Consider the following 16,163-nt stretch of genomic DNA (forward strand, 5'->3'; position numbering starts at 1 on the left):
ATATTGTTAAAGAAAAGGTGAAAATTAAAATAAATAAAACCTTCAATAACTTACATAGTCAGGGTTAGGGCTGGTTCGGTTACTGCTATTATCCTCTACTAAATAGTACTTCATGTTAACAAGATCCCGCCTTTTTTTTTTTTTTTGATGTAACATATCTCAAACGCAAGATCGTCCTTCTATCTTTCTATTTTTAACTCAACTCAGATACTTTTGGTTTTCGACTCGATTTGAATGAGTATAATTGAAGTTCATATAAAGAAAATAAATAAATTAAAAATATGAAAAATTATTGAAATAATGAAACATAATTAACTCAAAATGTAGTACACTTAATGATAACAATACTAATAACGAAAAATATGTTCATAAATCATTTAATAATTAAACAACATTACACAACGAAGTAATATAAACTCGTTGTTTTTATTATCATTATTATACTTATTACTATGATTATTTTAGCATAAATTTATTAACAGATAGTTCATTCATTACAATACAAACGCATTTTGTGTATTTATTTGAGCAAACATTATAAACTAATTGATAGTCATAAATCATAAAATTATAAAAATACTAGTTAACCAAATTAATAACCATATTATAAACCTTAACTTTCTATCAATAATAATCAATATATAAACCTTTATATACTCATTAAATACTAGTTAATTAAATAGCACGACTTTTTTTCCTTCTAAGTTATGTACAGGACTGAGTTCTATAATACCACTGATCGCGTTCATAAGCTACACGGATTTTCTCCTAAGACGAATCATGCAACAGAAATTAAAAACGAAACAAAAACAAAAACATCAATCAAGAAAGAAGAAAAACAAGCTTATACTAATTTATTCCGTCATGGTAAACTCGGATCTTCAAGATTTCTTCGCTCGAGGAAGAATGGTGCTCGCAAGATCTTCGTTCAGCTTCACAGGAAGAGGTGGCATCTGCTTCATTAATTCCGGCATGTCATTCGAGCTGTAAATACACACTTCAGATTATTAGGATGTCGTAATTATTCGAGACACATACCGTAATCGGAAATTCACAATTACAAGTACAATTAATTACCCTCATTTAATTTTTTAAGATTTGATAAAGATGAGAGAGTCTGAATAGTTCACCTGTATATCCGACCCTAAGACTACTTATCGTATATCTACAGAACGAGGTTTCACCAAAAATCGTATTATATAAGATATTAAGATCTGAAAGTGACGATCCGTATAGCTAAAACCACAATAAGCGAGGCACGTTTTATTCAAAGCTAAAATTTCAAATTCATTGTAATTTTTATTTTATTTTCTTATAGTCACAAGCATTTATTGAGATGATTATATATACACTAGCAGGTAAACATTCACACTTCAGAAATAACTAAAAAACTACTGAAAGAACAAATGAAAACGGTAAAGCCTTTATCAGATGCAGCATTAGTAAACAAGCAAGGAACTCCATATATGCAGCAATTCTGTGCAAAGGGTTCCACATTGCTTCAACGGGTTGCAAGACGAATGTTAAAAGAGCATTAAGGATAGAGCACGTACTCGTTTAAGATTGAAAGGATGTTGCTTCGAGCTTGACAAAAGAGATTGATGTTATCGTGGAGCTGAATGTGAAATAAGCAAAATTAATAATGTCAATAAAATCATTACTACAAAAGAAGCAATGTTGTCAACAAAGTTGATCCACTAAATCGAACTAAAAAAAAGCAGGTAGGTGAGGCGTATAATGAAACAGCATTCAAATCAGAGTTTATAAGCCCATATACAGTAAACTAGAATACTTTCACATATTGAAAGATACTATTAACTATTTCAAATCAGAGTTCATAAGCCCATAACGATTTTACCTACCATTAAACTAGTTTTTTGTAGTTGTTCAAATAGCATATACCAACAACTGATGAAACAAGAAAATGCTTAGCAATATCATTCATTAGCTTACAGTAGAGCTATCCACGTAAATTTGGAAACATGAATTTAACGAAGCTGCTAATACCTTGCAAGCAGAAAAGTTGGCTGAAATTTGATCCAAGGCCTGAGCATTTTGCTCAAGAAGCTGGCCAGCAGCTCCACCAATTGCTGCAATTCACGTTTTTTAAAGGGCTCAAAACATAAACAAAGAAGTATCCAATAATATAACAGAACAAGGACCACAAGAATCAATGGCTATCAAATATAATCTCCAGATGTAGGGTAGAGTTCATAACCCTCTTACCTTGAAACTTATATCTCCTGTACAACATTAAAGTTTGATATAGAATTATGATAACGAGCGACAGTTTGCCCTAAAATTAGCACTATGATATATTTATCTTAATTTATTTTTTTGTAAAACATATCCTTTTCACTGAAAGCAAGCCATAGCTGTATGATATTCTTGGCTAACAAAAATAAACAGAATTAGTAATTTACAATTAAATTAAATAAGTTGCAAATTAAATATAAAGACCATTTTTCATAAGTTAAAAAAGAAAAAGCAATTAATTAGCTGCACAGCGAACTTTAATCTTAGAATGGCATGATCTACATCTGACTGAAACATGCTACTACTCGTGAGGGTGACAGATCTCAGATTTATATATAAAATTGCATAGATCTTTGAAGCTACCCCAGTTCTAATACTCCCTGATGCATAAATTTCTAGCCCGCAATGTCTAGTAAGATTTGACTTTAGAAAATATTGAACTGGCTTTCCACACGTACAATACAAAGTTTTAAAAATTACTTGAGAGGAAAAAAAATCAAAAATGATAGAAATTTACAAACATTCTGATTAAGATTAGAGGCCTCAAAAGGTAAAATCCTTCCCATCTGGTAATGAATACTACACCCACTATCCATTTACACCATCATGCTTGGTGTTACAACATTCCAGCTTGTGTATATATGCAAAAAGACGAAAAAATGCAATTGCAAGCTACTTTTCCTGAATGTATTTCATTGTTTATACTATGAACCACAGTCCTGATTAAATCATCTGTATACGCTTTCCATGTGACTCCCTACTAGTAACTTTCATTTCTTTCAGGAACAGTGAGTGAAAGTTAAGAGCGTTAACTGACCTTTGAATGAGATTCCATCATCACTTTCCGCTGAAAGCATTGGCTGAACATAGGCGGGACCATTGGTGCGATTTGCAGCTTGAGAAGATTTTGGCAATGAATCTGTAACCTTTTCCTGAAAATCCCAAGGAAAAACAGAAACTTAGTCAGAGTATTAACTGGAATGAGTTCAACTGAAGCCCAAAATAAAATAAAATAATAATAATAGAATAATACACACATACATGATACATAACTTAGCTCCAAAACAGTTACAAAATCATAGCCATAGAACCATTATAAGCATTACAAGTTGGCAACAAGTCAGAAGTTTCCAGCTAAACAACTACAAAGATCAATGGCCTAGTTTGGAATTTGTAGATAACAACTTTTATAGCATGTTTATCAGTAGCTCAAATTCAAATCTCTTTTAATTTGTAGCAAAGGCATCATGCATTGACTGACGAGAGTTTCGTGTAAATAAGACTCTGTAAATAAGGATATTAAGTCTCTGACTGATTTTGTAGAAAAAGAAAAGAACTTTCTAAATCTTCAAACATAGCCCATAAATCTAATGTTGCAAGACAAGGTGGGTGAATGATATAAATTAAAGGAAGCCTCATTTCTAAAGTAATGAACTCGAAAATAGTGGAAGATTATGACAAGAAGTAATTCATTACCTTTTTGTCTTTATTTTTCCTTGATGAAATATTATCATCTTTCCTTCTCTTGCCAGTCTCCTTTTTCTGCAAAACAGTAGACCGTTCAAATCAGAATTGTCATGGCTGCTCCCTATTAGTCCCATTCTGGTTTTTGTATCTACCACAAGATATACGATGAAAGTGAATAATGGAGTTTTTTAACCCATATTACCTTATTTCCTTTTCCCAATGAATCTCATGAACCACTGACAATCTTTTGAAAGATAATTTACCCACATATGTAAGTGCAAAATAGATTAAAATCCATTATGAGAATCCATTATTCAACTCTACTCTACAAACTATATACTGGAACCTTCAAAAGAAGACAACATACACTATATAACAGCTGCATGCCAAGAACGTTTTGAAATGACAAAACAATGACAAGTTTTTCATGAACAGTATTACAGGAAACTCAAGCCAATTTTTATACAGCATGTATAATAATATTCTTTTGGAACAATCTTTTCCTCTGCTAATGATCCTTGAATTGACAAAACATTCAACCGGGCAGGGAATTGAAAAGGAGAAATGTCACAGTATGGAGAGACTGAACTTCTTCCATACAAAGATCATATGACACTCTTTCTGAAGTAGAAATATTTAGTCTACCAACAAAACTGATCTCCAAGTGTAGAGTTCTAATCTTTATATCCATAACTATAACTAATAAAACAGTTACTGATATTCTTAACTCAAAATTGGAAGATTGATTACGATCCTACATGATGGGTACACCATATGTCAATAAACTTTATCTAGAAAATATAAGAGTAAAACACCCAAAACACAAATACGAAAAGAAAAGAATGATGAGAAAAAAGAGCTTACACTCATCCATCTGCAACGTAATGCAACATCCCGAACTGTCTTATCTCTTAATTCTTGAGCAATTTGAGCATAACGAACAAGGGGGTTTTCTGACGCAAATCTGTGAATGGTCAAACTCATCATTATCTAAATAATACGTGCAAACAACATATGGTCGGAACTCCAAGAAGATTCACAGTAAATATGTTGCAATTTGTAAATATGAGAAAACACTAGAAAAACAAATAATGTTATAACTCAAAGCTTGAGGTTCAAACTCGAAGCTAGGAGGTATTGGAACCAAGTCCAGTTAATGCATGTTTAAGGTCTACTTAGGAGTTCTATAACTATTATTCTTAGACATTAGAGTTTCAAATTCGGTTTAATGAATGATAATTGATTCTCTTAAAAGAAATCGAAAACTAAGCAAGAACCGAAAGAATCGCCAATAACCAAAACAAACACATAATACATTCCATCAATTCAGCTATACGACAACCATTCCAGAAATGCGAACAATTAAGAAACTAAAACAAAATATAAATGTAGAGAGAGAGAGAGAGAGAGAGAGAGAGAGAGAGAAAGAATCACTAGCTGACTTTGCCAACAAATCTTCGAGCGTGGACTGTTCCTCGGGAGTCCAATCAAGTGACAGACCCGGGTTGTGGCGGAGACCCGGCTGGGTCTCCCCCACCGTGGAATTCTCCGTCGCCGACAGGCCGCCGGCACCATTTCCATTCTCCTGCCCGCCGCCGTTACTGCTATTATTTTTGCCGTTGCTGGTGTTGCTATGGCCGCCAGATGAAGGGTTGGCACTTGCCGCCATCAACGCCCACCACCGAAATCTAAAAACCTAAAAATTTACTTCTGAACTGAATTTCGAATTCAATTCGATTGCGTTTCAAAAATTAATTATGAGCTGAATTTCGAATTCAATTCGATTGCGTTTCAAAAATCGTGACAAAAACAATTAATTAACGAAAATTGGCAATCTGATAAGCACGGAAGAAGAGAGAATAATATGTTCAGATCGGCGGCGGTTATGCTTTTCCTTTTTCTGTATTCTATAGGATAAATAGCAATTCACCCCTCTAACTTCGTCATATTTGCACATTTTCGCCCCCCGTAAGTACAATTTAGGCATTTTGCCCACTGAATCTTTATTTTGAATATTTCACGTCCAATTCAGATTTGTGTTGTACCACTAAAATGAAAATGGGATCGTATTGGAATTAGCACATTTGAAAAACTAAATTGGAAGTAAAAAATTAATTTTTATTCCACAAAAAAATAAAACATCAAAGTAGTATATCAAAATTTCGGAATTTGCAATGAAAAAATTTGTTCAAAGATCGATTTTTTTTTGGATTGTAATCGGCGGACTTTGGAATTTCCATTTGATTAATAACCTATAATATAAACACATAATAATGTTAATATTTACGGCGTAACTTTTGGGAGAAAAATCAGAATTTTCAAAATTCGAAATCGGATGAGAATTCGAAATGTAATTTGCATTTTGATCTAGTTCAAAAAAAAAAACTACAAAAAATCGAGAAATTGGAGCTTTCGTGATTTCAAATGAAAAAAATATTATTCCAAAGTCGAAATATTTTCCAAATTGATTATTTTAATATGATAACTAAGGGACTTGTAGCTAATCATGTATGTGCATTGGCTTAATCTCCAGTCCCATGCAGTAACTTGAAATATTAAGCGCTCGTTCGGTTATCGCTATAAGGTTCTACCGACTAAATAGTAGGGACTAATAACACGTACGGTTGTCAAGATTCACATTTTTTCAAACCCGCTACAAAAATCAAAATCCGTTATTAAATTCTACTATTTAATTAAAGTAGTAGTACCCACTCACCTGTGATTAATTTAATAGGGGTGACTAAAAACGAAAAAGATAATTTATCCCTAAAATCATATCTTACTATTTATTGTAAGCCAAGTCGTTTTAAAAACACTTCATATATAATAACTGAATTTAACAAATTTAATACTAAGATATAATCTAAGAAATCGAACATACTACTAACTAGATAATTAATTAATCAGTAGGAAGTTAATCCAATCTAATCAGATATAGGTACCAAACGAACCCTAAAATTGATTTTTTATGTGATTGTTTTTTTTTTCGAGAACAAAAAAACGCATTAGATTTCATTAAAACATCTTAGAAGATACATATGACTGGATCTTAGCAGGTAACTCAGCCCAACTATGCGATTCATATTTTGACAACGTTGCTATTTCATGTACCACTCGATTCCCTTCCCTACAAATATGTTGAGCTTTAAACTCGACACAAGTCTTTCCCAATTGCTGAATATCATCAATAATATGACCATAATCTGCTCGTGACCCCGAGTTGCACTGAATAACTGTAGTGACCACCAATGAATCGCCTTCAAGGATAACTCGCTGCCAATTATTTTCACGTGCCATTTCCATGGCCAAAAGAGTTGTTTTTGCCTCCGCCGATGTGGGGTTTAATGGTTGTTTTAGGCACCGGGTTTCCACCCAATACAAGCGCCCGAACTCGATCTATCTATAGCTCCAAGTCCACATATTATGTCCACACTATTGATTGTCGCGTCAAAATTTATCTTAACCATATTTTCATCAGGAGCCGACCACTTCACCGCATTCCGTTCCCGTTTTAATCGCTGTTGCAACACCTCCGTTGTGACTGCGTGAATCTGATTCCAATATTTCTTAGAAAAATCAACGATCTCCATGGTTGCGGGTAAAACTCCTTTGAACACACGCTTGTTACGAGCATGCCAAATCGACCAACATAAAAGTATACATAGTTCAAAAACACCAGCATCTGAATTTTTTTTCATTGCCGATAATCATTTGCCTACATCAGTTTCCGTCGTTAGATATACTGACTGAGGGATATCACTTAATGCCCAAACTTGGCGTGCCAGTGAACAAAAAACCAAACTATGCATGATGTCTTCCCCCGATTCATCACAAAAAATGCACCTATCTTCCACCAACACATTCCGTTTCAATAAATTTGTGCATGTGGGTAGCAAATTTTTACATGCTCGCCAGAGAAATATTTTAATCTCACTCGGTACGTTTAATTCCCATAACCATCTCCAGACTCCGTTATTAGGTACATTCGAGCTATAACTTGTCTGACCATCCCCCTCTCTCTCTCAATATTGGTCGCCAGGTGGTAAGCACTACGGACGGAAAAGAGACCGTTACGAGTGTAATGCCATATATGTTGGTCCTCTTGCAACAAACTACCTAACGGGATTGATAGAATAGCCTTATTGTCTTCTTCAAAAAACTCCTCTCGAATTAAATCGGTTTTCCAAAGGCTTGTATTTTCGTCAATTAATTCACTCACCTCCGCATTTGGTGTTCGATCTCTCGTTGGTGTGAAAACTTGAAAAGTACTCTCCCTCGGTAACCATTTGTCTCTCCATATACTCACTGACCGACCATTTCCAATTCTCTACTGCATCCCTGTCTTGACCAGATCAATCGAACTCCACAAGCTTCTCCACGTGTATGAGGGGCTGGTACCCAACGTGGCTCCAAAAACGTCTGAGTTAGGATAATATCTAGCTTTTAACAATTTTCCTAACAGGCTTTCGTGATTTTTCATTAACCTCCAAACTTGTTTTGCTAGTAGTGCTTTGTTAAATGCTTCCAATTCTCTAAAGCCAAGACCACCACTATGCTTGCCCCTACACAGGTCTCGCCAACTCGTCCAGTGGATCCCTTTACCATAAGAATTATCCCACCAAAATTTTGCCATATATTGTTCGAGCTCCTTTATGCAAAAATCCGGTAGTTTGAAACAACTCATCGCATAAGTTGGAATGGCTTGGACCACCGCTTTGATAAGAATCTCTTTTCCCCCTTTAAACAACCATTTTTCTTTCCATCCTTGCAAACGAGAACACACCTTATCGCGGATGTTAGCAAATATCTCTCGTTTCGACTTGCCCACGATAGATGGTAAGCCAAGGTATTTCTCATGCTTGTCAACGACTCTCATTGGTAAAAACTCTCTAATTCTCTCAATTGTAGAAACACTGGTGTTTTTGCTGAACACAACACTTGATTTTGCAAAATTAACCTCCTGCCCCGACGCATGTTTGTACACTTGTAGGATATTACGAATCCATTGAGCCGACAACTCATTTGCTTTGCAAAAGATCATCGTATCATCCGCAAACAGTAAATGAGAAACTTTCGGGGCACCTCTACATACTGCAAGACCTTTAATATTGCACTTTCTTTCCTCTCTTCGAAACAGCGCACTTAGTGCCTCGGCACAGAACAAAAATAAGTACGGAGACATTGGATCCCCTTATCTAATTCCACGCTCCGGGGTGAGAGAACCAAATACCTTTCCATTTAAGATAAACGAATAATTAACTGAAGACACGCATTTCATAATCAGACTTACGAATTTTGTTCCGAAGCCTAATTTCAGCATAATCTTTTGGAGAAAAATCCATTCGATACGGTCGTAGGCCTTGCTCATATCTAACTTAATTGCCATATGGTCTGTCGAACTTCGTTTTATATAGTGCATAACTTCATAAGCTACAAGAATATTGTCAGAGATAAGTCTTGATGGGACGAAAGTAGACTGAGATTCCGAAATAATCATATTCATATATGGCTTCAGTCGGTTTGTTATAGCTTTTGAAGTTATCTTGTAAATTACGTTGTTGAGACTGATTGGACGGAATTGGGTTATATTATCCGCGTTCGCACATTTAGGGATCAATACAATATGAGTGAAATTACACGAGCGAGGGAATATCCAACGAGTAACATCGCGCCCTACAATATTCCAAAAACGTTGGAAGAATATCACTGGAAAACCATCTGGGCCAGGAGACTTAAGCGGTTGCATAGCGTCTAGTGCTTCTTTCACCTCCGAATCTGTGAAATCTCGGGATAATTCTTCATTCATGTGCTGGCTTATTCTCGGCTCTATAGCGTCCAGAACTTCGTCCAATTCTTCATCCGTCGGATTTTTGGACGTAAATATATCTCTAAAGTACTCAGCCACAATTCTCTCCGTATCCATTTCGTCTTCGCACCACTCCCCCATCATGTTCCGAAGGCCCAAGATAGTGTTTGTCTTCTTGCGCAAGGATGCCTTTGCGTAGAAAAATTTCGTGTTTTTATCTCCTTCCCTCATCCAATGGGCCTTGGCTCGCTGCCGCCACATCATTTCCTCTTTATCAACCAAATCATCTAATTCTATCGTAAACTCTTTTATTTGTTGGCTAATCTCATTCGTACGAGTATTCTTTTGGAGTCTCAAGATTTCCGCTTTTAATTTTTTGATCCGATTAGTAACACTGCCAAAACAATGTTTACTCCAGTTTATCAACCCCCACTTACATTGCTTAAGATTTCTCCATTGACTTTCCTGATCGACGGTTAATGCATTCGTCATCCAGTGATCTTCAATAACTTTGGCACAATCAGATGTTTTCGGCCACATGGCTTCAAATTTAAAACCCCGTCGCCTCCGACTATTGTTCTCTCTACTGGTTTTCTTAAGATCTATTCGTATAGGGAGATGATCAGAGTAGAGAGCCTCTAGATGTGTCACACGAAATCCTGGGAACTTATTCTTCCATTCCTCGTTTGCGCATGCTCGATCAATCCGCTCCCTTATTGTGTCTGGATGTGTCATGTTATTCGTCCAAGTGAATGGAAAACCCATAAAACCCAAATCTGTTAACCGAGCATCATCCAAACATGATCGAAACTCATACATATCGTTGAACGGGGTCCTTCGACCTCCATTTTTTTTGGAACTATTAAGAATGGCATTGAAATCTCCCGCACAAACCCGCGGTTTAGACGATAAACCTGCTAGTTTTCTTAGTAAAAGCCACGACAAATACTTCTTGTTTTCCTCCGGGTGCCCATAGAAACCCGTAAATCTCCATACATCATTCGTCTCATCATCATAAATGTGTGCATCAATATGATTCATAGAAAAACTTTGAAGAATCACACTGGTGTCTGAGGACCAAAGAAGACCAAGCCCTCCTGAAAAAACTCGCGCTTCAACTACTACACCTTGAAGACCCAATTGCCTCTTTATACATTCAAATTTTCTAGCAGATAATTTGGTCTCTGATAGAAAAATGAGACGGGAATTGTTTACTCGAATTAAGTCGCTAAGACTCCGAACTGTATGAGACCCCCCAACCCTCTACAATTCCAAACAAGACAATTCATCGGTATTTTTTATGTGATTGTTGAGTTGATCAATAGGCTTGATATATCCAAGCACGGCCCGTCAAAGGTCGGCTCATCGGGCCCTCAACTAACTCGCCCATATAGCCCATTTTACATAATTTAGAAGTATTCAAGGTAAAATAAATAGTTTAAATATGAAATTATTAAGGGGCTATACGCCAAACACCCTTCGTTAGGATTTTAATTCTTGATAAATCCTTTATTTATAAATGATATTTGAGATAAATCTAATAAGCCTGAAAAACCATATATGCCCCCACTAATTAGTATAATTATTAAAATAAAAAATACGATAAATTAATTCCAAATCACGATCCCAAATCTCCCTAATCTGCACCGATATCTCCTGCATAAATTTCTGCCCTAAAATCACGCTCCCAAATCCGAAAAATCTCGTATACCCACCGTCTACACCAAATCCATTCAAACAAAGGAGATCGGGAAGAAACATGGTGTATAAAGAAGTGTATACACACAAGTCAATCGTACATTTCTCTGAACATTTTGTGACCAAGTAATTTGGCCGATGATTTGAATATATTGTTGCCTGCCCTTTTCAACAATTGGATTGAAGAAGGAAGATTTGGGTATGGGTACTGTAATTTTATCTATATTAATATATTAATTATATAGTTTATTGCATATACAATTTTAATAAATTTATCTCAATATTAATTGACACCATAACTACTGTTCTTTTAATTTTGTGAATTTTGTGTTTCTAAAATTATGGTGTAGAAACATGTGTACAAACAATTATGTAAACATGAAAACCACTTTGTATAAATAACTGTATAAACATGAAAACCACTCTGTATAAATAGCTATATAAACATGAAAACCACTATGTACATACATATATATAAACATGAAAACCACTCTGTGTATACAACTATATAAACATGAAAACCACTATGTGTATACAACTATGTAAAGATGAAAACCACTCTGTGTATACAACTATGTAAAGATTAAAACCACTCTGCATATACAACTATGTAAATTGTTGAAAAACGACTATAAATTTATCAAAGACAAAGCCTGACATTATGAAAACCACTTCGTATATACAACTATATAAACATGAAAACCACTATGTATAAAACAACTATATAAACATGAAAACCACTTTATATACACAAATGTATAAACATCGAAAATCACTATGAATTATAACAAGAAAACATCATAAATTCTGCGAAAAAGAAGCTATAAACCACTATAAAGAACACTATCTACTCTCCAATGAACCCCTAGAGCATAGTCCGTGTAATCACTTCTTCTCGTTATTTGAAACGTAAACCACTATTTGAAAAAAACATCATCTTCTTCCTCCCACTGTGACTGCAAATATATCCAAACCCCAATTGTTGTAAGAAACTTATTTTTTAGAAACCCTATTGGTTATGAGTACACTTGTAAGTATAATATACATATATATATATATATATATATATATATATATATATATATATATATATATATATATATATATTGTATTTGCTCTATTTTCTACAAAACTCAACACGGAGAGAGAGAGAGAGGGTTAATGAATAGGAAAGAGATAAATAGAGAGAGAGGGGAGGTTAAGGAATAGGAAAGAGATAATACGGTCATTAATTCAACTAACTGACTTCCTAATTATTAGGATTCTTTAATGGAAAATATATTATATATCTTTAATATCAAAATTAAATATACATTATTTTTTAAGTAGGAGTATAATAGTGATAATTAAGTGTTTTTAATTAATAAAAATTAGTTTGGATTTATCTTAAAAATGTAAAACAAAATTGGGCTTATTATAATGATATTTGTGTAGTGAGGGAGTTTTGTCAAATTTCCCCCGAAAAATATTGTTGTAATGGGATTTCCTTAACTGCCCTTGTTGACTCAAAGTCAAAAGTGTTAAATTAGGCTGCGGCAGCCGAGTCAACTAGGTCCCACACTCCCACCCATCACTCCGCCACCGCGTCTTTACTTATTATTAAACTCGTGGAAGAAACAATTGGGGGGTAAATTCGTCAATTTTGCTCAGAAATTTCTTGGGGTTCGCAAAAAAAAAAAAAAAAAAAAAAAAAAACCAGATAAACACACTTTTTTTCTGATCAATCAATACGGATTTTCCCCAACCTCCTCTCTCTCTCTCTCGTTAGCTTTCTCTGTTCGAGAATCCGATTATAGTCTATGGAGAACAACGCCCAAGCATCAGGTATTTGCCGCCGTTATTTCAATCAAATTTGGATCAATTAAAATTGCAATCTCTTTGGATTTTTTTTGAATTTTTTTGGTGTTTAATTCGTAGTTTTCTGTGTGCTGTGTTTTATGTTTTGATTCTGTGATTTAGCGAATTTGTTGGTTTACATATTAATATTGTTCTTCAATCGTCCGTTTGAAGATTAGGGCTCCTCCTTGTATTAATCAGGATTTTGTTCATGCTTTATTACCGATTGCGGAGCTCCTTAAATGATTTAGTTCAATTATTTATTTACGAAATTCAAGAATGCGCTTTTAATCTTATACAAGCCATCTGCTTTCGTTCACCGATTGTGATTCGATTTAATTTTTGGTTCTAATATGATCATAGAAGAATCTATCAATATCAGGCAATGAAATTTTTTGCCGCTTGGCCAATAAATGTATTTATCATATGACCAACGAGTCTACGAAAGGGGTTTTTGAACAGTAAAGTATACACCATTATTAGAAGATTTAATTATTCTTCTTATTAATTTATTTGTAGGTGGTGGTGGCCCACCGCCAAAACCGTGGGAGAGAGCTGGATCTTCTTCTGGGCCTGGACCATTTAAGCCCTCCTCTGCTGGTAACACAAGTGCTGTAGTCGAAGCTTCTGGAACTGCTCAACCCGGTGAAGTTGTTTCGACTGCTAATAGGAGTACAACTGTTAATACAAACACTCTTGGGAGGCCAGTCCCTGCTCGGCCCTGGGAACAGCAGCAGGCGTATGGCAGCACTTATGGAGGAGGTATCAAAGACGACTACTTTTTCTTTTTTTTCTTTTTTTTTCTGAAATGAGTGCATGTTTTGTTTCACTGGCTTGAGATTAGACCGGCCTCGCATTGAATATGTTTTGTCTCCATATTGTCCCATGTGTCACATGCTTCAGTTGGATGAAACTGGATGGTGGTTACTGCATGCTTTGTTGCGGTTTTCTATGACTATTGGCGTTTGCAATTTGATATTGGCACGCTAATAAATGAAAACATGGGCTTGTATGATCTGAAACTGCAATCATGACTATGCCATAAAACACATTGTTGAAATATGCATAAGAAATTTCTTCGTTGATTGGTCCTGTATGAGTCTTAAGATGGCCTCCTTGGCATTAGCGTTTAAAATTTTATATTGGGACAGCAATCAAATGAAAGAATGCCAATTGCGTAATCTGAAATTGCACTCATGAACCGAGTAAGTATCCATTTTGATTAAATACGCTGAACAAATTGCTTTGATGCAGTTTCAGATTGGCCTGCCTTGAAGTTGGTTCTATACCTTCTTTTAAATGGACTAGGAAATACTGATGTTGTAACTTAAATTGCTTGCTTCCTTGACATTAGTGTTCGTGTGGTTTTATCTGCTTTTATAATGTGGTGAAGTTTCTGATGGATTTAGTGTAGGTGTTCGATTATTTTTAGTACTTGCCTGCTTCGGAAAACATGTGAGTATGAGATAAAGCATTATAGATAATGCTTTGCCACGATATCGATAATGACAGTCATGCCATTAAAGCCTATCCTCTAAGATGTTAATAAGTGCAAGTAGTTTGACACTTGCATATTCTGCTAATAATTTGTCTCTCTTGGAGTGAGTACAGTTTTCTAGTCTAAGCCTTGATATTTTCATAAAATCTTCAACATTTTAATATTAAGATGGACTTCATGTTTAAACTAGAAGATAAGTGATGAGTCACAATTCTTTGCAAGATGTAAGCGCGAGAACAGAAAGAGTCATATTGGTGTGATATTCAAATCTATCTATAATTCTATATTTCTATATATGTATGCATCTGAATCTTTCAGAATCTAATGTAAATTCTGCCCTTGGTTTGTTTCTTATTCAGGTTATGGTTCGGGTGTAAATTACAATTCTGGATATGGAAGTGGGATGTATGGTTCATCATATGGGGGATTAGGAGGGGGGTTAGGAGGGGGGTTAGGTGGGGGGTTAGGAGGGTCATATGGAGGTGGGATGTATGGAAACAGCATGTATAGAGGAGGTTACAGTGGACTTTATGGAGGAGCAGGAGGAGGCATGTATGGTGTTGGTGGTGGAATGTATGGTGGTGGTCTTGGAGGAGGTCTTGGAGGCCCCATGGGAGGCTATGGAATGGGCATGGGGGGACCCATGGGTGATCAAGACCCAAACAATCCCTACGGAGCTCCTCCTTCTCCACCTAATTTTTGGATTTCGTTAATGCGAGTGGTAAGTCAAAAGACTTTTTCTTTCCCCGTTTGGACAGTTTGTAACTATTCTTTATGTCTATGCATTGTCAATAGCAGTAGATAGAGCTAATTCGGTATACGAATTCAATCCCATCTGCATGTGGCAAACAAAATTAACCCCTACAACATTTAGTTGCCTCTACAAACATCACTTAATCTTATTTATTTTTATTTGATAATTGCAGATGCAGGGTGTAGTGACATTTTTTGGCCGGGTTGCAATCTTGATCGACCAGAATACACAGGCATTCCATATGTTTATGTCTGCCCTTCTTCAGGTACCTTTTTTTTTTCCTCGTGTGCAAACATTATCCAGAAAGAAAAATTGATCTGGTCTATTTCATTTTTGCAGCTATTTGATAGATCTGGGATGCTATATGGAGAGCTTGCCAGATTTGTTCTTAGAATATTAGGAGTCAGATCGAAGCACAAGAAAGTTCATCCTCCCGGCATGGAAGGTCCACCTGGACCTCACAACCACCCTGGAAATCACAACTACATGGAGGGACCAAAGACTGCTGCTCCGAGCGGCGGTGCGTGGGATGGTGTATGGGGTGATGGACAGTAAATCGATCTGATTGTACGTGTCTCTTTAGTGTAGATGATGAGAAATGAATTGGCCGACGTATCTTTTAATTGAAAGGTGCAAGTACAGAAGAAAGAGGATGCTGCTGCTACTACTTTCCTTGATTCCAAATCTCACCCGAAACAGAATCGTCGTATTCTTGTAATGGAAGTTGCTTGTAATAAAGAAGGAGAATAAATATATCCTAAGAAGTAAAAAAAATGGTTTTTGTGTGGAAAACACTGTCCTCTATTAGTTTTCTGTCAGTTTATATATATATATATATATATATATAT

General features: G+C 35.5%; 3 protein-coding genes across 3 annotated transcripts; 1 reads left to right on the forward strand and 2 right to left on the reverse strand.

Annotated features, from left to right (window-relative positions):
* Positions 1–644: 644 nt before the first annotated feature.
* On the reverse strand, positions 645–5,639 carry LOC105958615 (histone H2A deubiquitinase (DUF3755)). Its single transcript, XM_012982614.2, has 7 exons — positions 5,166–5,639; positions 4,588–4,687; positions 3,733–3,798; positions 3,074–3,188; positions 2,008–2,090; positions 1,554–1,615; positions 645–984 (listed from the first exon to the last, which is right to left on the reverse strand). Exons 1-7 carry the CDS (start codon positions 5,390–5,392, stop codon positions 882–884), a joined length of 756 nt encoding a protein of 251 aa, XP_012838068.2. The 5' UTR covers positions 5,393–5,639; the 3' UTR covers positions 645–881.
* A 1,437-nt stretch (positions 5,640–7,076) lies between these two features.
* Positions 7,077–8,021, reverse strand: LOC148764942 (uncharacterized). Its single transcript, XM_088814529.1, has 2 exons — positions 7,943–8,021; positions 7,077–7,405 (listed from the first exon to the last, which is right to left on the reverse strand). Exons 1-2 carry the CDS (start codon positions 8,019–8,021, stop codon positions 7,077–7,079), a joined length of 408 nt encoding a protein of 135 aa, XP_088670655.1.
* A 4,829-nt stretch (positions 8,022–12,850) lies between these two features.
* PEX13 (peroxin 13) lies at positions 12,851–16,107 on the forward strand. The gene is made up of 5 exons (XM_012982616.2): positions 12,851–13,051; positions 13,583–13,825; positions 14,921–15,282; positions 15,488–15,580; positions 15,655–16,107. Exons 1-5 carry the CDS (start codon positions 13,027–13,029, stop codon positions 15,868–15,870), a joined length of 939 nt encoding a protein of 312 aa, XP_012838070.2. The 5' UTR covers positions 12,851–13,026; the 3' UTR covers positions 15,871–16,107.
* The last annotated feature ends 56 nt before the right edge of the window (positions 16,108–16,163 follow it).

The sequence above is a fragment of the Erythranthe guttata genome, chromosome 14 (assembly GCF_056151865.1).
Source record: "Erythranthe guttata isolate IM_541 chromosome 14, IM_541, whole genome shotgun sequence".
Taxonomy (NCBI): Eukaryota; Viridiplantae; Streptophyta; class Magnoliopsida; order Lamiales; family Phrymaceae; genus Erythranthe; species Erythranthe guttata.

What these genes read in the sequence shown, in the direction of transcription:
- LOC105958615 (XM_012982614.2), bottom strand. Translation starts at nt 5,392, where the DNA reads ATGGCGGCAAGTGCCAACCCTTCATCTGGCGGCCATAGCAACACCAGC. An exon ending in TACGTTGCAGATGGATGAGT is followed by an intron (nt 3,799 to 4,587) that starts GTAAGCTCTTTT and finishes ACTGTTTTGCAG; the next exon opens with AAAAAGGAGACTGGCAAGAG. An exon ending in TGATGGAATCTCATTCAAAG is followed by an intron (nt 2,091 to 3,073) that starts GTCAGTTAACGC and finishes CGTGAATTGCAG; the next exon opens with CAATTGGTGGAGCTGCTGGC.
- LOC148764942 (XM_088814529.1), bottom strand. Translation starts at nt 8,021, where the DNA reads ATGGAGAGACAAATGGTTACCGAGGGAGAGTACTTTTCAAGTTTTCAC. An exon ending in ATCGAACACCAAATGCGGAG is followed by an intron (nt 7,406 to 7,942) that starts GTGAGTGAATTA and finishes AAAAAAATTCAG; the next exon opens with ATGCTGGTGTTTTTGAACTA.
- PEX13 (XM_012982616.2), top strand. Translation starts at nt 13,027, where the DNA reads ATGGAGAACAACGCCCAAGCATCAG. An exon ending in TGGCAGCACTTATGGAGGAG is followed by an intron (nt 13,826 to 14,920) that starts GTATCAAAGACG and finishes TTTCTTATTCAG; the next exon opens with GTTATGGTTCGGGTGTAAAT. An exon ending in GGATTTCGTTAATGCGAGTG is followed by an intron (nt 15,283 to 15,487) that starts GTAAGTCAAAAG and finishes TGATAATTGCAG; the next exon opens with ATGCAGGGTGTAGTGACATT.